This window comes from Pecten maximus, chromosome 4, assembly GCF_902652985.1.
Source record: "Pecten maximus chromosome 4, xPecMax1.1, whole genome shotgun sequence".
Taxonomy (NCBI): domain Eukaryota; kingdom Metazoa; phylum Mollusca; class Bivalvia; order Pectinida; family Pectinidae; genus Pecten; species Pecten maximus.
The window spans coordinates 11214248-11239980 of NC_047018.1; the positions used below are offsets into that span (position 1 = coordinate 11214248).

Sequence of the window (25733 nt, forward strand, 5' to 3'; positions counted from 1 at the left end):
AACCAATATAGATACCTGTATTGACTCAATATGGATACCTGTATTGACTAGGTAACCAATATATATACCTGTATTGACGAGGTAACCAATATAGATACCTGTATTGACTTGGGAATCAATATGGATACCTGTATTGACTTGGAAATCAATATAGATACCTGTTTTGTCTAGTTAACGATACCCGTCTTGACAGCTTACCCAGATAATCAACCCCACAGTGATCATTAAGATACGGATACAATGTAGTCGTTTAGTGCTGTACAATAAATGCAGAAACAAGCCTTCGATTTTACTTTGTAACCAAGGTGCACATTTCCAGATACCAACGTATCTTTCTTCAAGGATATAATTAACGTGATGACGTAAATAAACATTTAGAGGACACAACCAAAACTATAAACACATAGTATCAAGTAATCCTATTATGAGTTTTCTGTTTTGAGAAGCATTAAAAGTGAAAAGTGATAAATGAACTGCAATATCATATACGCAGTTAAATGACAAAATGTTTATCACATGCCTATGTCGATCAGAAAATATGTGCATGCATAAATTAAAAACAATTATTTTTCCTGAATCAATACACCGATATAATGTAAAATCGTGTAAATGAGACATAGGTTTCATGCTTATAAGTTTTCCACACATCCGTATACAACAGATGCATTTCCTTTGTATCACGTGAACTACCTAGATCTGATTGAGTTACACAGACCATGCGTGGCTCAGAACGAGAGAGAATTGCCACACCGCGATAAGCTTAGCACAGTAGTCTACCTTGGTACCTATGTTTACCGTTTTTACACTCGACATATAAACAGACCAACACGTACTAACCTGGTAACAAGCCAGTACTTTCCAATGTGTGTATGCCGCGAGTATGGCGCGAGTGAATGTGACGTGGGTATGATGTTTACCGAACATTAAGTTAGCCGGTAACAGTTCGGTATACACCATTCCTTAATTCACATTTAGCCATTGGTTTTATCAACACATAGCACGAATGCCAACTTTCGGTTTGGTTCATGACTGTCCCGGAAGTGAAATGTGAGTATAATTACTACTGTATGGGATGTCACCATCTATATACACGTATGTCTTTATATTATAGCGTAGTGGAATGTCTGGAATATCGATATACTCGATCGTTGAACACGAGCGATTTCCTTTGACCTAAATTTGATTCTTCTTTAAGCTGACCTGAATGGGTTAAACATACTGTATGGTTTGCCGAAGTGGAGAGCACCCGTCCACAAAACAACCATTAACAGGTAATTTCTAAATTTCTGTTAAATATACGAGCTACTATCGTTAACATTCCGTATTAGTATGTTCACATGATAACAAACAACTTTCTTTTTTTTTTATAATTACTTCCATTATTTGGATTTTCTTTGGAGCAAAAGAATGGAACAAGGCACGTAACTCGTGCTGAAATGAACAACGTCTTGCTTGAAGACATCACGTCATACGACCAAAAAATGTAACTTATCATACAGGACTGGCTGTAAATATAAGGTAACAGACCATCGCTTGTCCTTATTGATATCAAACACAGCGACATGTAACATAACTTAATTTTTATGATAGTGTAGGTAACTGATTTGTGTTTCTTGAAGCAGCGTAGTTACCATAATTAATTATTTTAGAATTTACTTATATAATGTCGAAATTATATCTAATTTGAAATCATTTTTGACAAAGGGACGAATGAAATATAATAAATTATTTTAAAATTAAGTTTAAAATATATAGGAGATTTTATAACTAAAAATATTCCTAGATCTGTATTTTTATATAACACATTTGCCCTTTGGCACCAACTTGTTTCCAAGGATGACGTAGTTGATCTGATATTAATGGTACATGTTGTACATGGTTATCTAATATTGTCTTAGGCTATATGACAGCCGTCTTCTGTATTATCCTGTATCAATCAATCATATATACTCATACCTAGGACTTAGGACTATAAAAGGTTAGATGTTACTATATTATGTAGTCGGTTTCCAAGGACTGGACTGAGCAGTTCTACACACGTAAATAAACCAAGATACAACTACTTGGACTCCGTCTTCCTCTCTTACACCATACACAACAATTCTACAAGTGGCTACAAAACTTTGTAGTTCACATTTCCTACCGTAATTGAAAATATTTTTTTTAGTCCTGCCAATTTAGAGTTTAACCGGGATATAATTGCAAAAACATTTTTTTTTTGTTTTTCATAATTATTTGTGTGTATGTTGTAACAGAAAAACAAAAAATCTACAAAAATCAACCTTTGAGAAAATGCTTTATCTCCCTACTAATTGGGGACAAGAAAAGAAGTTTAATTGTTTACTGGACCGACTCTGAAGTGTAATACATGTATCTAATGTAATTCTTGGATGATATTGGGTGTGGAACGAATAACGATATAACAAGACCTATCCATGTATGATACAAATTAGCCAAAACTATAGAAACTAGTGCATCAAAGAAATAATGCTCCATAAAAATTGCTGAAAAGCGTTCAAATGTTGAACATACATTGTATGTATTGCTATTTTAATACAGAAGAAAACAAACATTGATCATTAATATCAAAACTAGTTTAGGAATAAATGCGTTGAAATATTGTATATGTATTTAGTTTTCTTAAATGAGGGGTTCTGCTTTAATAATTCATGCAATGAAATTTATGAAATTTGTTATTTTTAGATTTGGCCCGTGGGGCTCATTCGGAGCTCTTTCCAAATCCATATTGAAAGATTTCCCAATTTAAGAATTTGTATTTTAGTGATATATTAGGCTAAAGCTGAAAAAAGATACTTGCAAATTTCGAAAGAAGTTAGGTTGATCAATATCCTTTCTCTTGTAAATTCGACCGAATCGTTAAAAGTGCCAAAATATTTTGGCATGAATTACCACAATAGTATGGCCCTTTTGATTAATGAACATATGAATGTATGTTTCATACACATGTACTGGCACAATTAATAAACTATACAATGTTACAAATACACAGAACAATCTAAGATAATTTTCTCTATTTATGTCCAAAAACTTCGCTGATCGGGGTTATTTCAATACATTATTCAAATTTTATATTGCTACTGCAAGGCAATCCCGCCTCAGAATAACCCCGGTGTTCATTCGGTCACTAGCCCACCATACAAACAAGCATAACCTTTGATTTAACCATATATGTATTGTCATATGAGTAAGTTGCCAATGACCTGGATCTCATCAACGTTTTTTTTTTATCTCAGATATGTCCAGTAACGCTCTGAAGTATGCTGTTGAATTAACATAATAAAACCACTTTTATTAAATTCATTTCTGAATGACAAGCTTATAATGGATATATGAACAACGCTTTAGAAAATGTTTTTATTTTATTCCAGGTAATTGTTCTCTAAGAGCCATAAAATGCCGTGGAAGGATGTGTTAACATTTGCTGTACATATTAGGGATTGTCCTACGGTAGTCCGCTTACTCAACGAAGGCCAATGCCCAGACGGACTGCCAAATGGATACCAACCACTACTACATACAGCGGTAGAGAACAATGATCTAGGAATGACCAAACTTCTACTCGCTCACGGTGCTGATGTTAACAAAACCGATAACATGCATCAAACGGCATTATTTCAAAGTGTATCGCTTGACGTAGATGTTGAGATTTCAGAGGTTCTGATTAGGGCCGGAGGACTAATTAACGTTAAAGATATGTATGAAAGAACACCTCTTCATTACTTATCATTTTTTCCACAGGAAGTAAAACTGGCTCTTTTTCTGCTTACACCAAGCAATGAATTGCTTGACGCTGTAGATTACTTCGGAAACACAGCCCTTCATCTATGTACCAAACCAGACCAAAGATGCAAGTCTGGGTGTTTATCAGTTATGGAACAGTTGCTGACAGCTGGTGCTGACCCTAACATACAGGATAATAAAGGAAGAAGCGTGTTGCATCATATGTCAACTCAATACATGCCCGAGACAAAACTGCTCCTATCGAAAGCTAAGCGTATCAACTATCTCGTCTCGGATAAAGAAGGCAACAACTTCATGCACAACCTTATTGCTAATCCAGCACTACAACCATCGTATCTGATCGATATCTTAGAATCACCATTTATTCCCAAACCATTTTGGAAGGTTCTCCTCAATGGCACGAATATGTATGAATTATCGCCATTTGCTATGTATTTTGAAACAGCGTTTTGCAACGAAAGCACCGTCTGTAAAATGATCGAACTTGGCGCTGATGTTGATATACCAGATGGATTAGGTGTAACGCCACTGATGAAATCAGCCACTTTTAGTTTGGACGTGACGAAAACATTGATTCAATATGGCGCTGATCCGAACTTACAAGATATCACCGGGAAAAATGCCATTCACCTGGCGATGAATTCTGCTATTGTGTCGTTACTTATTGAAGCTGGTTGCAATATCAACATGTGTGATAAATGGGGCTGTTCGCCGTTACAACAGAGTATATTCTCTGCTCAGGACTTATTTGCCGATGTAGATGTACAGACAACACTATTGATGCAGGGTTCTGATATAAATCACCAAGATATGTATGGTGCAACGGCATTGCATCACGCAGTGTATGATGACTCTGAGTTAACTACAAGTCTTCTAAAGATGGGTGCTGATAGACGGATAACAGACAAGAGCGGAAGAACGCCGACGGACGTTGCAAGGCTCCTTGGCCTTACGGAGATGGAACATTTTCTTCAACCAAACCAAACAATATCCCCTAACGATGACAAATCGCTGAGATACCCTGACGATATAATGGGGGACAACTTGCAAAAGTATTTGCATTCTTTTGAACTTGTCAAAAAGGTCGAGAAAGCATGCGACGATCTTTTACGATTCAGAGAAGAGGATACTTTAAACGACGTCCATGCAGCAAACCAGAATATTAAAAAGGGGGTAACTGCTTTAATGGAGGATATTGCCCAGAGGATTGGCGAACATGACGAAAAATTCTCTATACAGATGTATACCAGCGGCAGTTCATCTGAAGGAACTAAAGTCGGGCTATTCAACGAATTTGATTTCGTCTTCTGTTTGCCTTTCTTTACAGACATATGTGAGATTGTGGAAGATAGGTCTGCTGCTTTTTCTGGACTGGCGCGTTTAAAATGCAAAGATTTGTTACCTTCAAAAGAGGTGGGGCACTTTTTTGATGATGAAGGCTTTCTTTTATCCTCGGAACTAAGGAAAGAATGCGGTTCTTTGATCAAAAGAGTACTACGAAACAAAGATATTTGGAAAAGAGACAATATCATGATGGGTGGATTGGATATTTCATTTGAGAGAAATGACACAGAAAAGCCTGTTATCAACTTTTCGATATCATGGATCGACATGGTGCATAGAAAACTTGATATCAGTATCGATGTAGCATTCGGCATCCATAAGGCAGGATGGTGGCCTAAAGGTGTCGATACTGAAACAAGCCGACTAATGACGGATGCGGTAAAAACCACGGGTTGTCTTCTTCTGTTACAGGTACCGGAACATAGGAGGTGGGAAGGACAACATTTTCGTATATCTTGTTCGCTTAGTGAGAGTCATGCGATGGTGAAACTTCCGCAATATGTCAAAGACAGCTACAAACTTGCAAAGATTATGAAGGATGTGCTGTGTCCAGGAATTGACTTCGGAGATGATGAGGATGGATCGCCTTCAATTTCGCTATCGGCAGCCGATGTAATCAGTTCGTATATTTTGAAAAACTGTCTTTTCAATGTTGTAGCAGAAGGCTACTTTGATTCTATTCCTGAAACAAACGAAAGCATACAAACCAGGAGATATGTTATTAACAGCACGACAGAGATATATAAGCGCTTATTAATGGCGTCTAAGGCACAAGCTCTGCCCTGTCACTTCCTTCCGAAGGTTGATCTCTTTAGATACAAAACCGTGAATCTTGAAGGTTTTGAAGAGGACACGGATGATTTCTTAATGGATCTTAACAGGACCACCAACATAATGTTAACTTACTGCAAAGTGATCCTTGGTTGTCTCGGGATTTTCGATATCTAATTTAAACACGTGTTTTCAATTTGGATACAAAACTGTTTTAGTGAACATTGCTAATACAAATCACAAGTCTATACATTTAATTCAATGTGGTTTGGAGAGCGAAAAGACAAATTAAATTCAGCAATATACTTTATGTATGCATTATTTTAGGCGGGGCCATTTAAAAAACTTTCTGGTATATCTCCACGTCATCTAACTATATAGTCCAGGCAAAATGGAAAAGTGATTACATAAGCAACGAAATAAGACTGAAATTTATACCGAATATGTATGTATGTAATTAATCTCATTCGAATTATTATTTTGAACGTTGAATAAATAACGTTAATGAAATTACAGAGATTCAAACGATCAACGGAACTTGAATCGTTTCTATTTTGTTCCATGCTATTTAAATCCGATTTGATTTGACTTTATATTTGGCGTCGTTGCAACTGTTTACTTATGAAGTATGATAAATTTGTCACAAACTACAGAAATAAAAAACAATATTGGTATGATTATACATTCGTACAGTGCATACATATAAATATTTCACAAACCCAGTGCCTTTCCGTCCTACTTATTTAAGATCCATTCGTTTCACCACGTAGACTAAGAAGACTTGTTGATAAAAAAACAGCATTTCATTAATGTTGTGGACTTGATGTGTTTCTTTGTAGTTTTTATCTAGTACTGTATTTAATTGGTAACTTTATTCTAGAAACTGATGTCTATTTCAATTATTGCATCCTCTTAACTGTGTTACCAAAACAAGGGTACAAAATCATTCTCTTTGAAAACCTTACTGTAAACGTACATATTTTAGCGTACTCAAAATTTAGCGGAAAACATAATTTATACACATTCGCGCAGTGAAGAATTAGTGCACTATTAATGCTTGACATAGAAAACAATGTACAGAAAGTTCAATTAGCACCACTATAATTAAGCGGAAGGTTTCCAACGCGAAAATAAGATTAACTCTAATATATGTACGTTTACAGTAATTGATTACAATATATTTAACAATTCAGAATGTTTATAACACTGATGGATAGAGCAATATAGATTATTTTGTACATTTATGTAAACCTGCAAATCTTCTTCTGCCGTCCTTTTTTCTGGGACGTCTCCCTCCCTATGTCGTTTGTTTGATTTTTTTTTATATAGGCCGATGTTAAGATGTCGATCTGTATCATAGCTCTTTATTCGTCATATCTCAGCGCCTGAAAGTCAACGCTATACCAAGTGTTTAAAAGGATTCTTTGCCCAGTCCCCTGTGTCTGTTTCTTCCTTTTCTTAGCCGTGACCGTCTTTCCACGCTTAAGATGGCCATAAGTTTTGTTAAAGCAGATTACTATGAGTGATATGTATTCACATATTGCAAAATTCCGTGTGAGTCAATGTTTGTTCAGTGTTCATACTTTATAACTACGAATTTAGTTATATATCGAATTACAAAAATGAATTGTTTACATATTAAAAAACAAAATGCAAATATAATTCTTCAGCCTGATCGAAAAAGAAATGTATTACGATCCTGCAAGCGTTTATCATTAAGTAAGCAGTGAGTATATTGCAACTAATGCTATACTGATAAATTCCACCTATACCCTTGAAAACACAATGTATCTTTGTTCCGAAGTTAAGAAATTAATATTGTGTAATAGTTTTCAGTTGCTCAGAAGCTAAATTATTTAGAAAGAGTGGTCATAACAATAACAAATCCTCCTCAAACGTACTTTTAGAAAGGCATGTTTTTGGTGTATGCTTATATCAGAACGCAAAATGTTTCTAAATGGAATGTCAGCTGTAATTTTGAATCATATTTAAAACTTCTCGCTAAATTAAGCAAGGATTTACATCATATACTTAAATATGCTGTATAATAAAATTTATTTGCAGGTGCCTTTGAAATATGTATTGCAGCTTCTTAAAAATGAAAAATAATAAATATTGACCATTGCGTAATTCTCCCAACTAGCTATGCAGTTTTAGACAGCATTCTGATTTATTTTAGAGTAAAGGGTATCTTAATGTAATGCTATCACTGAAGAAATAGACCAATTCATCCGAAGCATCAGCCTTTTGTTGCCTGGTTGAGGTAGGAGATACGATCGAATTTCTGAACTTTTTTCAGTAGAACTACACTGTATTTATTGATAAATTCATAATTAAGGTACTTTTAACGTTAACGTCTTTTGTTCAATCACACGTGAAAACCTATAAGCAAAGTATGATATTAGTAACTAATGTCGGTTAATGAAGTATAAAGACGTTCAAAAGTATGTGGTATGTTGTGCAGTTGTAACGATTAAATACAGGGAAATGATATGTTATAACATTTGCAAATTGCAGTATTTCGAATTCGAATACCTGGTCATGTAATCTGTATGGCTAAGTGGGTTTATTATATTTCTAGATGTAATCCTGAAATATTCAACGCGTTGTTTGCATATGTTATTTTTTGCAGTCGCATTGTATTTATCATGTTTACAGTGACACTAGTTTGTACAGCAATACAAATGTATAGTGGTGTGGCTAGAGTTGATATGACCAACGCAGAAACTGAGGTCTCGACAGGATTCATCAGGCTACCAGGAAACTGAATAGGTATGTGTGTGAGGGTGTATATATGTTTATCAGAATATATACACAGTTAAAGGAGTTTGCATGGTTTTCTATGTATTTATCTTTGTAGTTGTTGATGATGAAATTATGAAGATTATCAGTATGATGATGAAATTATGAAGATGATTAGTATGATGATGAGATTATGATGTTGATAAGTATGATGATGAAATGATGATGATGAGAGTATGTTCATTTGTATGATGATGTGATTATGATGGTGATGTGATTATGATGGTGATGATGTGATTATGATGATGATGAGTATGATGAGGATGCTATTAGGATGATGAAAGATCTTGAGGATATTATGATCATGATGATAATTGCAAACCATACATTCTGGAACTGATGTGTGTGTACGTGTGTGTGTGTGAGGTTTTTATCTATTTATATATTAAAAATGTCTTCAAAAATTCAAAAAAAAAAAGGATACAAATGTATACACTTTAGTTATACCAAAAGTACTTGCAGTAGCTAGTACAAAAGAGAACACAACCACAACATTGTTTTGATGCTGCATGCAAGCTTTATTTGCGTAAGCATAGAAACAGTTGATCGTCAAAGTCAACTTACTTTACCTGAGACTCACTTTTCAAAATATACGTGAAGATAAAAAGTGTATTTACATCGCAAACTCATCATGTAGTATAAACATAATAAGTCCCAAATTATTGATATGTATAGTGATTGATTGGAGTAGAATACCTTGTCTAGGTATTACACATTAGTTAAAATAAATTTTATCGTATGTCGTAATTTTGTAACCATATTCCATTGAATATATTAAAAACAGTTAGTAATACAATTAGACAATCTATGATTTTTTATTGTAATTCGCCTACTATTGCCCTATATAGTCGCTACATTCCAAGATTTATGTCTTAATGCAATTTTTCAAAGATAATTTGGAATCAGAAATACAGAAGAATTTGCAAGTTGCTGAATGATAAAGTTGAAGCAAAAACGATGGATAACTATAATTGCTTAATTAAGATTCCTGTTAGGTTTCTTAAAATAGGAAGTGTGTAATAGACAAAGGAAAGGCGAAAGCGAATAAGCAATAAAGGTAAGTATAAATAAAGGGATGTCCGTTAATCAAAGCAAAATCGTTCAGTAGTACGCCGTTTACAAGCAACTCTCATCCTGGCGAACTCGCAAAGTGTCGGTAGGCGTCTGGTCTCGTAGTTCTCTTAGCACTCGTTGGTGACTCGCTTGTCTGAGCTCCTCCGCCTGTGGATCCTGCCTGTCCTTGCAGATCATTTGCATACGTATCGACTTTTGTTGTTGAGGTCGACATCCCGAAACACATCTGTTAACAGGACGTGTCGAGAAGCATATGTTGTCCAACATAGTTCTCACTTCTGTTCTCTTTTCCAAATGACATGTGGCTGAAATTAGAAAGTGTCACCTATAAGTATACTTTACGCATCTGTCATGCTTACATTGATAATTAATACAGTGTCTGTGATAAAAAAAAAAACCAGGAAATTGAAAAATAACGTTTCGAACCAAAGCAACCACTAAGTTATATTGTTATGCATAACGATTATACAAATTAACGTTTCAATACATACTAATAACATTACAAATTATAAGTTGATAGAGTTCATGTTTTACCTGGTTTCGGGCTAGGAATAGCCTGGTTACATTGGCGTTTGACGTCCGCAGCTTCACACTGGCCATTGGACAGAACGTAATTGGCTAAAAGACAAGCAGTGTCCTCGTGTGTCCGTCTCTGGGGGTCCTTATTATCAGTGTATGGGTTACCATCGTAGTCTCCACAAAGTCCACATACCTTAGAGTAGTAAAATGGCGACACCTTTCGGACAGAAAAAAGTCATTACACTATTAGTTGCAATATTTTGTAATATTTTGTCCCTCTTGCCATTCTTTATATTTCTTTATATATATACTAAACATTTTATAAAGAAACGAATCTATACTTAAGAATGAAAATGAAATAGCATACTTGTATTGATATCCACTCGCCATCAGTGACAACTTCCGTACCCTGAATAGGTACATGTACATGTACGCGGGGCCCTTTCTTTGATATTTCGATTAGAGTCGGCTGGTACCTGCAACACGATATGCTGATTAGTAAATGCATTCTCTACTTCTGCATCATCAGTACATTGGTGTTATGGATATACAGTTCTTTGTAAACATAACATTTTAAAGAAAAGTAATAGTGTGAATAGCATTTACCTCCCTTCTGTATTATCTTTTTTAATCGCAAACGGGGCATCCTCTGAAACCATTTGCTTGACACCATCGACTTTAATAACTAATTTGTTGTTTCTTGGGATCACTTCGATTTTCTTATTTTCGATCATCACAGTAACAGCCTTCAAAGAAATTTTTTTTTTTTAAATGAAGAAATTAAAAACGTACATAGTAAAAAAAGTTCCTTCGGACAAACAAAAGTATGTTAATGATAGAAGATAAAATTAAGACACCAAAGAATAGATGTAAAATAGTATTGTTCGAAACATTTAAGTACATGTTTTGTTTTGCAACTGGTACAAGTACAGGAGAGTAATTGATGAAATGCATCATCTTAAAATTCAGTTGATGAACGAATTATTGTTCAAAACTGATATATACTACAAAAATAAAACCTGATGTACCTTTTTAATGGGGTCGGAATTTAGCTTTCTTGCTTTGATAGCAAACTGAGTTGAGGATGAACAATCCATAGCCAAAACGAAGTCGCATCCTTTAGAATCGGGAATCCTAACTTCCTTAGCATCCAAAGTTGTCAACATATTCTTTCTCATCTCACAGACACCTATATGGGATTAAAAAGTCTGAATTAGTTTCGATATTTGCTCAATTAGCAAACCGTCAATATTTCTTCTTTACATTTGTCAAATGTAATGGATTTAACATGCATATTGAATTTCTGAGGGCACAGTACCTGATAGCTTATTCTTGATCTTCAATGGAGAAGGAAGAATGCTATTTCGAAATGGTTTTGGTTGAAAAGATGATAGTAATGATTTCCATGAAAAAGGCATCAGCATTCCCTGGAATCTGTCTACTTCATACGGAGTCATCATATCCATATTCACCTATAAAGGAACCAATAGTCGTCCAAATCATTGATGATTAATTGATTAACTGTTTGTACTAAAACTGCACTTCTTTAAACACCAGAACATTATATTTTGATATCATAAAGGTATCGATAGCCATGATAAATCATGTTAGTCAAGGTAAATAAAACGTCTCAAGTTACACATATAAATCAACAGAAGAGATTGCACTTCTTTTCAGCTTTTGGGCTTCCATTATGATTATTTAAAAAAAAAATATGACTTCGAAATCGCGTTATTTCACTTCTTTAGCTTATTGTCCACAATTGCAATAGTAATATGAAATCATGTCATTGATGACACTTTTGCTATGGTAGGTTTCCAATAGTAATTGAAAATAACAAACCTGGTAGTTATTCCTTTCGATATCCATAACGAGCTCCATATAATTAGGTTTGTATGTCTTTTCCGGGAAATATTGTCTCATGTGATTGAACATTTTGTACTTCAAGAATTCTCTGTAACGCCAAGAGTAAAGTTGGAGGTACTCCGGGAATTCCTCCTGAAACACAAGTAGATTGATGGACTTAATACCCCAATACCCAACATTAAATGCTTTAGCACTACACTGTTTTTGTTTTGTTTGTTTGTTTGTTTTTTTTTTCTTACGCCAAATAAAAGATGTTGCATCATATAACTATTCAGATTCATTAATTCACTATGAGCAATTTGATACGGTTATTGATAGGGCACTACTATGCAATAAAGGTACTCGTTTTATTTAAATTTGAAAATTAACATATAGTATGTATTTGGGAGTTTTGGCCGTTATACACTAATACCTCGTTGTAGTCAATGCTAAAGTGGAAGTGGCGGAATGTGTTAAGTTCTTCTTCCAATTTTCTGTACGACTTTGTGATGTGTTCTTCTCCACTTTCCTTGACTCTGAGATACTGCTTTACAAGTTCGTCTCTTACTAGAGGTAAGAACTGATCTTTTTCCCAGAATATCTGCGCGAGTGATTTCTTTCCAATCATCTAAACAGGAATTGTAAAGAGTAAAATTAAATCAAATGAAATATATACCATCAATGAAAAACTACATCCTTTATACACGTATTTCTTTCTTCTCGTATGTAACCTATATATACGTATTTGTAGTTGATACCTAGATTAGCTAATGATGGATTATTGTTAGGATTGAATTACTCACCTCGATCGTTATTACTTTCGTGCGTGCATTATCCGGTCCTGCATGTGCATTCATCTCCAAATAAAGCCTTTGTGGGTATTCCATATGTCTTGAAAGTGTCTTGCTTTTCATCACTCTAGAGATTCTAGGACTCGGCAGCGCGGAGTCCTGATCAGTGTCCGACAAAATGTTTTTGTCAACAAGAGACAATGCCTTTTTCAAATACTTCACTTGTGCCAGATAAGCATCGTCTAAGTTATCTTTAAGAGCCTTCAGTGGTCGATGCAAGTCACTTGCCATTTCCAATTTATAAACCGATAACAGGTGAGCTTTTTCTTTCAATTGTTCAAGCAATTTAATCTGTGTTTGCATTACCTTTGCAGCGATGTGTAATAACTGAGGTGATAAGCTCTGTGGCACACCCACGATATCTTGTAATTTCGTTTTTATTTCCATCGTGATTTCCAAGCATTCTTGAAGGAGTTGTAGTTTATCTTCGTGTCGTTTCTCTACACGAATTTGTTTACCCTTGATCTTTTCAAGCTTATCAGAGATCAGTGGTTGGAGGAGTTTCACCTTAAGTAGTTTCTGGAGTTTCGGATGTTCACTACTGGGAATAACTTGCAAAAGTATACTACTCTCTTCTTCCTTTGAAATCAGATTGGCTAAGATCTTTGACAAACTAGAGACTTGTGTTTTCATTGCTTCTCTCCATGAAATGAATTTCTCTTTTTCATCAGTCTGCATTGCTGGGACACGTTTGTCCATCACTTGCTCTTTAACAAGTTCCATCTTTATTTGCATGCTTTCTACAACCTGTTTTTGAAGAATAGTAGCTTCAAGAATCTTATATGTTATTGGTTTCGGTATATCCATTTCTCCAGCGATGGCGTCCTTTACTTTCCTTTCTACGATGCTTGCTTTCTTTATTACCTCTGGAACATCTGACATTGCCACTTCGTCAAGTCTTGGATTGGAGCTTGGGGAAAGTAAGTTAAGCAAGACACGTTCTTGTTCCTCTTTCAATTCATTTTGTTTAATGTCGAGCATGGGCGAGTCCTGTAACTCGGGTAGTAATACTCGGTTCTCTTTTTGGATCATTTGATGCAATTGAATTTCAGCGACTTTCAGTTTATCTTTCGTATCAGCTTGAATTGGAACTGGCAGCATGTCTTTTAAAACTGTGTACATTTTCAACATATTTCTTAATATGTGTTGTTGTTTATAAACCGAATATTTAACCAGTACAGGTTTTCTTAAATCATCGTTATCTCCTTGCACCTGGTCTAATTCTTCATTCAATAGATCGGCAACAGTCTTGGATCTATGAATTAATGACATATATTTCTCTTCATTCTTCTTGCGATACTTCTTATCATACATTTCATTTTTCAACTTGTTAATCACATGCTGTAGTTGTGTTTGTTCTTCAACTAATTCTATCAGCTTCTTCAAGACCGGATCAGCTGAATCTTCTGTCTTTTTAACGATGTCCTGTATCAAATCATCGATTAACGTCTTTGATTGGGCCCAGCTTTGCATTTTAGTAGCGATCCTGTCTTGATATGCAGGCAGCATGTCCTCAATTCTATATGCCATTTGTGGCTTGCCATCCTGCTTAACATACAATTGTATCTGCTTATGAAGCTCTTCCAAATATGATGGGTCAGTCAATTTTGATGGTTCTATATGGACTCTTGGCAAAGTCATCTTTATGTCCATATCCCATTGGAAAGGTTCAGTTTCCCATTGTGGGAATGGTGCTCTTTTGAATAAAAAGCCTACTCGTCTTTCATACCCATCCAGACTCTTCTGGAATAGAGTTTCGAGATTATAATATCGCATCGGACTACTTCCTATTCCAGTCAACCTAACAGAATATGCATACTTCTCTCCGTCCTGCAGTATTGGCACTTTTCCTCTCAGTTTCTCTATTACGTGTTGCAAATGTATGTTAGGTGTACTCTCTTCTCTTGGGTATTCAGGTCTGTCATTGGAACCAAACACGTTGAATACGTTTAGATAACTCAAATAACCATTGCTTTGCTGATCTTGTTCTCTAGACTGATCGGACGATGACCTATCTGTAACCTGGTTTTTAAGAACCATGAACTCCAGTTGGTATTTTGTCGGTGGGCTTAATCCTGGTTGGACTGTAAAGTATAGCATTTGTTTTCCAGAAAATGGGCAGTATGGAATGGTAGGAAGGAAATTCCGTTTGACTTTTTGTCCATTTGTGGCAAACTTCAGTCCAAACTCATGGCTACCGTATTCTTCCGATACCTGTGAGATGCGAATACGTGAGACAATTATCGTTTAAACATACACTGTACACTAAAGCTGAAGGAATTGTTATTAAACACTGGTAAAGCTGAATTCAACATCAATTTAGTTTATTCAATTCCGTTAAAAGACAAATACTAGATAGTAACTTGTTTTCAAATTGTGAAAATAAATTCCAATTTGTAATCGTACCGTTTCCAGAATGGCATTCTCTGCAACGTCAATATCTTTTGTGTCAGGAAGAGTTGGCCATTGGTGTATGTCAAACGGTTCCTTTCGTACAAAGGTATACGGCTTCATTTCTAACTTCATAAACTTTTCTTTCTGTAGAGAATACAATACAAGAAAAGTAATTACTTTTTATGTTTAATCACAGTAAAACTATATAACGTATAATTAGATACCGGATAGAAGTTGGACGGTATCTTTGATCAACTTAAAGTAGTTAGATGATATATATGTGAATATTTTAGCGTTGGCATTTTCTCCCAAAAATGTATTTAGTCATTTGATATGTATGATTTATTGAAAAGCATTATATTAAAAAAATATCACATTTTAACTATCATTCTAAGGACGCTCATGCACATTCAATAAAATAGACGTTATTGGTCAACCACTTCTGGATCCAATCGTTATAATTGAAGCGTCAAATGGTTAATGAAGTATCAATTACAGGCAAAAATATTGCATTGGTGGAACAATGGGTTTCAGAATCAGCAAATCTGAAAAGAGTAAGCAAACGAATTCTTACTAAGTTTGAAACGTCGAAGTTTGTGTAAAACTTGTTTTTCATAGCATCATATCCGTAGTTAAAGTGTAGTGGTGATTCTGCTTGTATTACACCTCGTACAGACGCTCCACTCTTGAAGTAAAATGCATCGACCATCATCGTTCCTTCCATATCCATGACAGCACTGGAAACATTCGCATACACATTAATTATTTACAAATATAACCATTGCCATCTGGCCGTTTTTTTGTTTGTTTTTTTTTTTTATTTTATTTATTTATTCAAACGCCAGGAAAGTATCCTTCTGAAGCAGTGTTTTAGAACAGAAATTGATAAGCACATTTGTTTCTTTAACGAAAAATATTGGATCACATTCGTACAAAACGATTGAATGGTATACCTGGGATGAAGGTTGAAAGATGCATCAAACTTTCTCAGCTTATTGTCATGTCTGTTCTTCTTGAATAAAGCAGGGCTCGCCGTAACCGAAAACGTTCCTTCAACTTTCACGAAGGAAGAGCCATGCATGTTCATCCTTATAGGGAAACCCGCCTCTGATGCAAACATATGCGTTACATCGGACCAAACAATAGACTTGTAGAGTTTAAGATTGGTTCCAAGTCTAAGGTCCTCTTCATTAACTGGCAGATGGATTTTTCCTGCAATTTGAAACTAATAATTTCAGTAACAATTTCAGCTTCATTGACATATTGCTCACACATGTATATTATGATAACATTTAAAAATAGATGTGTTTGTGCATGCAGTTATTGCAATTAACATTTAGTTAAAATAAAATACCTTGTCTAAGCAACCTTTCGATAAACTTGTAATCGAATGGGGTGTAACTTATTTCATTTCCGAAAAGTTTGAAGTAGATGTGTCCTTCTGTTTCAGGTGACTGGCGGGGAGACACATTCAACTGAAATAAAAAAAAAACCGTTTACGATTAAAATTAATACGAATTTTCATTATCGTCAATGAGAATGTTTGAATATGAATAATATTGTTTGATTTTTGTTCGTTTCATAATATGCTTTTAACTGTATAAATCATTTTACCTTTTCATGGATGTCACGTATTGGGTTCGGTTGTTCGTCGTCAGCAGAATCAGACGAGTCATCACTGGATCTTGATTGTGATCGGGGTTCCAATATGTCTAATGGAGATCGGCCTTTCTTCAATAAGCTGTACGGCCCCATCATTTTACTCAATACTTTCTGCAGTCCTTCAGAGTTGTATCCAACCTAGTCAATTATACAATAAAGTGACACAACCAGAGTTATGCTTGTAAATTTATAAACTAATCGAATGTAATATTAAATGACAGTAAACATGTGCATGAAATAAAATGTGTAACAACTGGAACGAAAAGGCAATATAAAACTGTAACATTACCTCCATGATGTCAACTTGGCGTCCAAGAACGTTGATACGGAAATTAGCAGCCATAGACGCCGGTATGAATTCCTTCGATGATGAAAGAAAACCGAGGTCCATCATAATGCCAATTTTCATGTTATCTAAAAGAAAAAAGTACTTAATCTAGTCTTCATTTTTAATAGACATAATAACATTAAGCCATATCTATATATACCGAGTCATATAATCGTCTTTCATCGTCCTATATATGATATTATAAAATTAAATAAAAACACAAACCAGAAAATCACAAGCGCTTTCGTTTACTTTCAGAGCAAGCTCTTCAGGTGATATATTGGTTTATGTATCAATCGAAAGGGTAGAAAAGTTTTATTTTGGGTATAACGATATACAGATGTATATAAATGCGTAAAACAGATTACATATCTAACGGACATTGAAATACTAATTGGTTGAGTATATACATATATATGCATCATTAAGAACTACCGACAGTGACAACTGGTACATAAAAACATATACTAACCATCGTACAGAGAAGAGTGCATATATCTGGAATAATGGTATTTAGGGTCATATTTCTTCGCAAATCGCATGGCCCATGTTGAATTCTTCACCCTATGGATATAGAATATGTGAACGTAAAACATGAACATAACGTAATAATTACTGCCAATCTTTCTGAGGCTGCATTTAATTTCCTTGATTATAAGATTTTTTTTGTATAGCAAAATCGTCATTGAAAACGATTCTTGCTTACTTTCATTTTTTGTCATTTTTATTATTGTTAACGAAGCTACATCGAAGGCAAGAATAAATGGTGTAGTTACATGATATGATATTTTGATTATTAACATTTAGATAATCAAATGTTGTTGGAGTATATCGTTGAACGTTGTCTGATATGTCAATAGTCGAGTAAGTTACAAGTATTGCTATGGCAATAATGGAATGACGAATTGGGGGGGAAAGGGGAAAGAAAACAGATACAACAAATACCCACAAACACAAAATACGCACGTAAACAACACACATTCGAAAAATAGCTACTCTAATAAAAGAAAAACAAAACCCTACATGACTGATTTGTCAAACAATACAAGTACGCAATGCACCTATCTCCCCTACTTGGATATCGGCTCGTCAGCAATCAATATGCCAATCAATGGTCAACATGACAGGTCCCTCTGGTGGAATTTTAATTTTAAGTCCTATAAGCGATCATTATCAGGACGCAGGCATTATGTTTTTAATTTGATGGTGTTAATTACAAATTTCCTATTCCGTGAGTGTAATGTCATATATGTATGTGATAAGCAGTGTATATGCTATTGGTGAAGTAGCATCTTTAATAGCAAAAGAATTTGAGGTCATCTAACGAAACTATTAGCTATTGCAATTTCTTTGCTGCCTATGCCATCATAAAATGACTGCGGTTCACTTGTTCCCGACGTCCATGGACGATTCATAGCGTTTCTTTTTGACAGAATACACAGCTAAATGTGAAAGTACATTAAAGAGATTGAAATCAGGGTTACATACAACTCAAAAACTAAAAACATATTATCTGTCGAGATACATGTTAGTAACTCACATTGACATCAGGCAGGGGTCGGAACTGTTGGAGTACTGTTCCAGTAGACTGTATACAAATGTTCCGATATTTGGATTAGTTTCACGGTCAAGATATTGAACAGCCATTTCCAGCATCGGTTTTGGTGGTTGAGCAGAGAAAAACATGTAAAACGCCACTATTCTGATAGGTTCTGGTTCAGTTTTGTCAAAGAATCGTGGAAGCAGCATATTTCTTACCTGTAGTAATAAGAATTAATATATACATGTAGTATACTGCACACTACCATATGTCCCTAACACCTATAACGAAAGGTCTATTTTGGACACTTAGTTTTATCTGGGTGGCTTTGAGTTTATATCTCATTCAAAACACACTTATTAAAGTATAAAAAGTGTGTTTTCTGCTTTCATGAATAAGTCACATAATGCAATAACATTTCAGATAAGCTTAACGTCCTAATAAAATGAAGTAAAGGTAATTGCAAATGGTATACAAAACAACTCGTAAAATATTTATTACTTACAGCTTCTGGTTCGAGCTGAATCATTCTCCTTAACGCAAACATAGCTTGTGATCGAAGAATATAGGGCTTAGATTTGTCATTGATGACGGTTTTCAGGTCAGGAAAAAATTCACTAAAACCGGCATTTCCTATCGTTTTCAGAGCTATGATATTGTCCTCTTCCATATTTGATCGAAGAAGTGTTTGCAGCATCTAAAACAGGAAATAAATAAATAAGATAAAATGTAAACTGTATGTCCAAAAGTCTAGAATTTATACCAATATGACAAACACAGCAAGGACAGAGGAGACATAATACGACAAGAGCGGGTAGGCTCAATAAAAAACGGAAGACAGTATAGCTACCAAATTGATCTGTCAATATTTTTATATCGTTTTAAAAGATGTATAAGACAAAAGAAATATATATGAACAGCAATACTTTCCAATGATTTTAAATATTTTGTTCGTACGCCTGTGATACCTGTAAGAACTCCTCTTTCAAACGACTGATTATATTTGCTTTCTTTCCCAACTTTGACTCCTGCTTGGCAAGTTTCTGCTCCAGCTCTCTCTTGATTGGTCGTGCCTTTTCAGACTGTGCTACTTTCTGCAGCAATTCTTTTTCCTTCTGGATCTTAACTATCATTTTTCCATGGTCGGTATTGATTTTGTTGACGACAGCACCCATACACAGCCATGCTGATATCTTTGTCGGTGTGTGTTGCTCAATCCAGGGCAATTCCACAATTTTCTGTATGTAAAAGTTTTGTGTTATAAAATGTATATGACACATACAATATTGTTTGTATGACCATGCAAATTAGATGTTCCAAGCGATGTAACTAAATGTTGAACAGTATGAGCCATATTATTACATTGTTGGACGGACGACTATAATTCGTGTTATAAACATTATTTCAGTAAGTAAACATGAATGACGACCTCAGGTTCACATCGTCAGGGTGCAGGTACGAAACATTTAACGCACATAAATATGCGCACACTTTTTAGTAGTTGTCAAGACAAGGAGTTATCTTACTTTTCATCTTTATTAAAGATCCAATAAAAGTCCAATACAATATAGTAACTAGATGCACGATATCAGGTAAAATATAAGTTATCCAGATAATATTTGTCTCATTTTCAAAGGAGGATATATTCTTTTTAAAGAATAGAATATTAACACCAAGATGTCAGGGGGCAGATATGATATGTATAACGCTTCATTGATAAAAGTATTCTCTGTTTTTTGGGGTTTTTTTTGTTTTTTTTTAGATAAAGACTAGCCAATCATATACTCCTAATTTCCTTGCTGAGGCATCATTAGAAAAAAAATTGTCATAATAACTTCCATAGCTTATCATACCAAGCCCTACTGTATCTTATGTTTCCGAGTGCAATGTTACCTGAATCCACTTAGCGACACAAATATCTGGCATTGCATACACGGCTAGATAGTTAAGAGCCATAGCTGCTTCGTCTTGTGTCATTTGTGTAGCTTCTATCGCAGATGTCATAACGTATGTGGCAGCTGGAGTTCCGGCTGTCGGCAGCATATCAATAAGAATTTTTCTGGAGAAAAGTTTAGAAGCATTGTATTTACCGGAAACCTTTCCAGAAACCAACAATATCAAAATAAAAATCAAACCAAACCTTTTCTGGCATAGAAGCATCAGAAACATAACGGTAAAGAAAATATACGTTTTAGCTTCAACAACATATGCTATACAATTATGTCCTGTCGTCTTGTGATTAAATAACTTTCCATCGGATGATAAAACTAGATACCTGATGCGAAGCATTGCCGGATCAGTGGTTGATGGATTTCCATAACGTGTCCAAAACTTCATAAGAATACTGTAGTCAGCACGGCGGAATTCTACCAGCATATCCGCAAGTAGTGAAGTAGCTTCTTCTTTGACCTCGAACTCAGTGAATGCTGAGAGCGAAGTAAGCATTTTTTGAATCTGGAGCAAATTAATTGTCAAAATACATGTGGTTTTAACATTTGTGGTACGATATGTGAAAAAGAAGAAAAAATATAACATGTTAGGAATTCATCTCCTATACACATTGCATTGATCATGTTTTCATTCTTGAAATGAATACTTTTTACCTTGATGTAAATGACCAGGTTTTAATTCAGAAACATTTTTTTAAGAAATGACATATCATGTTATAATCATGTATCTTACATATACTATGAATTTTTATCTGAATTAGTTGCTCTTATTGTGGGGGTTATATTTCGTCGCTATTTATTGTCTTTGCAATGCATTACGACGGACACGTATTCTATATAACTGTAGTCATCACGGGTATTTCGAACGCACGTAATGCATCTTATGAAGCGAAAATAATGACTGGAATCAGTTCGGATCAGTGTTACATTAGAATTATCATTAATGCTTTTTAATAACGGAAAACGTTTCCTATTAGATATGATATATGTTACATTAAATCAAAATATGCCTAGACACAGCAGCTTCAATTCTCTGTTTTAAATGAATATAGCACAGAATTTTATGAAATATGAAGTCCCTCAAAAAATTCCCTTAATGTTCTTTTCTTGGTATTTCTTCCTATTCTTAACGTCTTGTGATTGCTTCAATTAATCATTTATTCATTAATCGAGATTATTATTCTGAAAAGAAGAAACAGAATATTTGTTTCCGAAGCAAAAAAAGAAAAATGTCACAGCTAAGCATCGTTAAGTATATCTTTACAACAACACTATATTTACCTTCATTTCTGTTCGTTGCTGGTTAACAGACAATCTACATCCGTTGTCTCCTGGTGCGCACGCCGTAGGCATGCACCTATGAGTGTCATCCTGGGTATGAGAATCTTCTTCAGGTAGAGGCAATTTCTGTTCACGTGGATCCTCCATGTCAACCATCTGAGACCGCAGACTGTATGGGTGGCTCCTGGGGTTCTGAGGTGGCGTAATGTGTTCCGAGATCTCATTTGTCTTGGTTAGCATCAATGTTTGACTACAAGAATAAATTTATCTTTTTATCAATAACGTTGTTCACCTCAATATAGTTATACAGAAATCATTGCATTGCTTTTAAGTTTATTATTAGCATAATCTAGACTGTTTCCTAACAAAGTATATGCACCAAATACGGATATATGCACGATACTTTTAAATAGCAGGATTTCCATATTCGTTTCATAATTATACAAACACAATAGTCAGTCAATAAATAATAGTAACATCTTACTTAATGAAAGTGGCGACACTGCCGCCCTCTTCTGAATATTGCGTGTAGATATGTTGGCTCTCTGCAATAGCACTTTCGATGATGAAGTTCCTATCCATACCTCTGAGATAGTAGTATACCTCTGATGTAGATCTTAATGGTTCCGTCTAATGAATGAATAATCGTGTAAAATTGTATAACGATACTCTTGTTTGTATCTTTATATCTTATATATTTGCAAATTAGTAAATGTTATCGGACATATTTTTTCTAGCCGTTGTGGAACAATGCAATAGTTGAAAACAGTAGGAAACATCATATGCTCAAAAACATATTAGACTTTGGTACCTCAAAATGCTTATGAGTTGTTGGTATCTCAAAACGCTTATCGGATGAAAGTAATGCTTTGTCAAACCTACCCTATCTTTCTCACATTCTGCACACATGTATTCGTTGAACATGGTGTTGGTGAACGCAGGACGATTTACACACTTGTTGTAGTTCCTTATTTTATTGAGACGTATGTAAGGGCCTCCATTCGACGTCACCAAAGGCATTCGCCTGTAGAAAGTTTCACATTCACCAGCAACACTTGGCTACAAATAATAAGCATTACTCAATAGACTAAAATCAATGACTAAACTAATCAATCAATTTCAGATTAAAATATAGTCATTCAAGTTATAGTGCATAGACACAGAAATACGTGTAGCTAAATACATTATTACTGAAAGACAATTTTCATCATCATTTTAGTGTCTTGAATATAATACACAGAGTTTTTGCTGAAAAGCTTACTTCAAGAACAGTGTAGAACTCGCTGAGCCCAGGTGTCATCGGATTATCGTTATCGTAGCTTATTGGGGAGGGAGGGTTGAGGGTCTGGCGCTCCTCTAGGTTCACTTCCAGTAAACTGAGGAACCCACGTTTGATATCCATAGACCAATAGGGGTCATTTTGGTTACTCTGCAGATCGCTGATGTGGCCTCGAATATAACTGAATTAGGAAAAAAATGGATATATTTCAAAAATATCTCTTCAAGTCACAGGTAAGTGAGAAAAACTTGAAATGCACTGTATAATATCTTTTATCATAACGAGTAGATATGTCACATCTTCAAACAGCTATATAAGTTTCAATTTCATAAATGACCAACCTGAATTTCAAGGGCATCGCAAGCTTTTCAACCATGTCTGCTGTTTCTGGCCCGGAGAGTTGTTGGAAAAGATCTTCTGGAATTTGCTGCCTCGTGGGATCGAGACCATCGATCATATCGTTGATCTTGTACATCTCAACATCGTCGAACTTTTAATAGAAAATTAGCTCTATATTTGTCTGCATGGCCTGCTTGACTTTACAAATGTTTCAAATGTGACAACCTAGTATCTGTTGAATGGAAAACTTGGCAAACTAGTTTGCAATTGTAAAGTTAAAGTTATCATTTATATGTATTTGGCCTACTCAATGACTGCATCATCGTATTGTACATACACTATAATTATGAAACTAGGCCCTAGTTCAACTTTCGTCAAACTATTGTTAATACAATTATAATCATCATAAAGCATGCGCGAAAACTATAAATAAAAAAAAACGAACAAAGACCATGTCCGGTTTGATGTTAATAATGCAATGAGATACCTACTTTAACCAAAACCTTGGCCGCCGTTTCAAATTGTAACTTGGCTGTGGCCTTGAATTTGAGTCCGGAATATATTTTGCTGCCTTTTGGAATACCCGTTACAACCTGTGTTTCATAATCGTACCAGTATTCTTTGTTTGGGGAATAGGCTAGAAAGATAAAAATGTATCGAAGATTAGAAGTAAAAAAACTGTCAATAAATGCTCGACAGAACTTCTAGATGCAGAATGGTTACAAAGTATATACAATGTACAGTTAAAAATACAATAAGATCAATGAACAAATGAATCAAATATATGAATAGCATATTAATTATAATAGTAGGTGTACGATCCCATCTTTAAATAGATTTTATATTTTTGGAAAATGGCATTACAAATACATAAGTACCTTCCAATACATGTCACTATTCGTTTCAAATATCATTGATATACAGGCTTCAATTTGATTTTATACCAAAATGATTTTGAATCGATTATTCTAGAAGCATTCTAATTCGAAATTAATTTGCATTGAAAAAATATTTTATATCTAAACGATATACATGTATGAATAAGAATTTAGGACATAGTGGAAAAGCAAAATGCAACACAGCGTTAATTATACAAGCATAATTTGAAACTACATTTGTATATATTGTAAAACCAAAACAACAAATAAAAACGTGAACATAGATGTACGTTTGCTATTGACATGTAACTCATAAAAACAAACTATAGTTACCCGATTTTCTTCGTTGACCACCAGCTGAAAATAAAAAGTATCAATGTTATTACATGGCGCAGTATCGAAGCGCAACTATAAGCTGTATGACACTCATGTTACTTTATTTCAATAATCAACCACCGGAGCAATAAGGTAATCAAATTAGTATATAATGCTACAAATAAACATTTTACACAAGACAATTTTTTGATCAAATGAACAATTAATAGCTTTATATAAAACAAGGTTTTTTTTATTTCTTGTTCTTACTCAAACACTACCTGTTAAATCATAAATTACTTATCTATTAATTACGATGAATCAGTTTAAACAGGGCAAACTGCTAAAAAGAGCGCACTTACCAGACAGCCCCAAGGCTACTGCCAGCAACAAAACGCGAAACATGATGAGTCCAATCTGAAGTAGTACCGCTCATCGTGGTCAGTCCTTATATATCACATAGAAATGACTGCATGATTCCCACGGTAAAAACTATAATATATCTGGTCTAGTCGTGGACAATAGTGACTTGGTACACTTCCACCACAATGGAATGATAGGCACAGATTGACCCTTTATGTCATAACAGCAATTGTAAGCAGCAATGTTTGAATAGCTCAACCAAAAACATAGGTATTTTAGAACGTGTTTAGTAGACATAAAATAAATGTCGGGTTATATTTGGCAGTCTCATCAAATGTGCAGTAGTTGATTGTGGGAATATGTCTGTCACATTAGCTCGACTAAAGATACGTGTAATGACCAGGTTAAATACCACCTCAACTTAGAGGTAGTTTACG

General features: G+C 34.8%; 2 protein-coding genes across 3 annotated transcripts; one reads left to right on the plus strand and one right to left on the minus strand.

Moving 5' to 3' along the window:
- Positions 1-850: 850 nt before the first annotated feature.
- On the plus strand, positions 851-9485 carry LOC117325226. The gene is made up of 2 exons (XM_033881317.1): positions 851-1047; positions 3390-9485. Exon 2 carries the CDS (start codon positions 3415-3417, stop codon positions 6052-6054), a length of 2640 nt encoding a protein of 879 aa, XP_033737208.1. The 5' UTR covers positions 851-1047; positions 3390-3414; the 3' UTR covers positions 6055-9485.
- LOC117325225 (vitellogenin-6-like) lies at positions 9174-25351 on the minus strand. Of its 2 annotated transcripts, XM_033881316.1 has the most exons (29): positions 25296-25351; positions 24952-24975; positions 24232-24377; positions 23743-23891; positions 23384-23582; positions 23005-23181; positions 22607-22752; positions 22123-22372; positions 21168-21346; positions 20786-20951; positions 19861-20130; positions 19398-19589; positions 18893-19110; positions 17825-17916; positions 17314-17438; positions 16977-17162; positions 16717-16837; positions 16316-16574; positions 15937-16099; positions 15375-15506; positions 12921-15182; positions 12551-12745; positions 12115-12270; positions 11591-11744; positions 11301-11461; positions 10879-11018; positions 10640-10748; positions 10288-10489; positions 9177-10058 (listed from the first exon to the last, which is right to left on the minus strand). In XM_033881316.1, the coding sequence occupies exons 1-29, from the start codon at positions 25336-25338 to the stop codon at positions 9796-9798; spliced, it is 6879 nt and encodes a 2292-aa protein (XP_033737207.1). In that variant the 5' UTR covers positions 25339-25351; the 3' UTR covers positions 9177-9795. The 2 variants fall into 2 exon arrangements, with proteins under 2 accessions (XP_033737206.1, XP_033737207.1); XM_033881315.1 differs by having other exon boundaries at positions 9174-10058; positions 20786-21346; positions 25296-25340.
- Between the last annotated feature and the right edge of the window lie 382 nt (positions 25352-25733).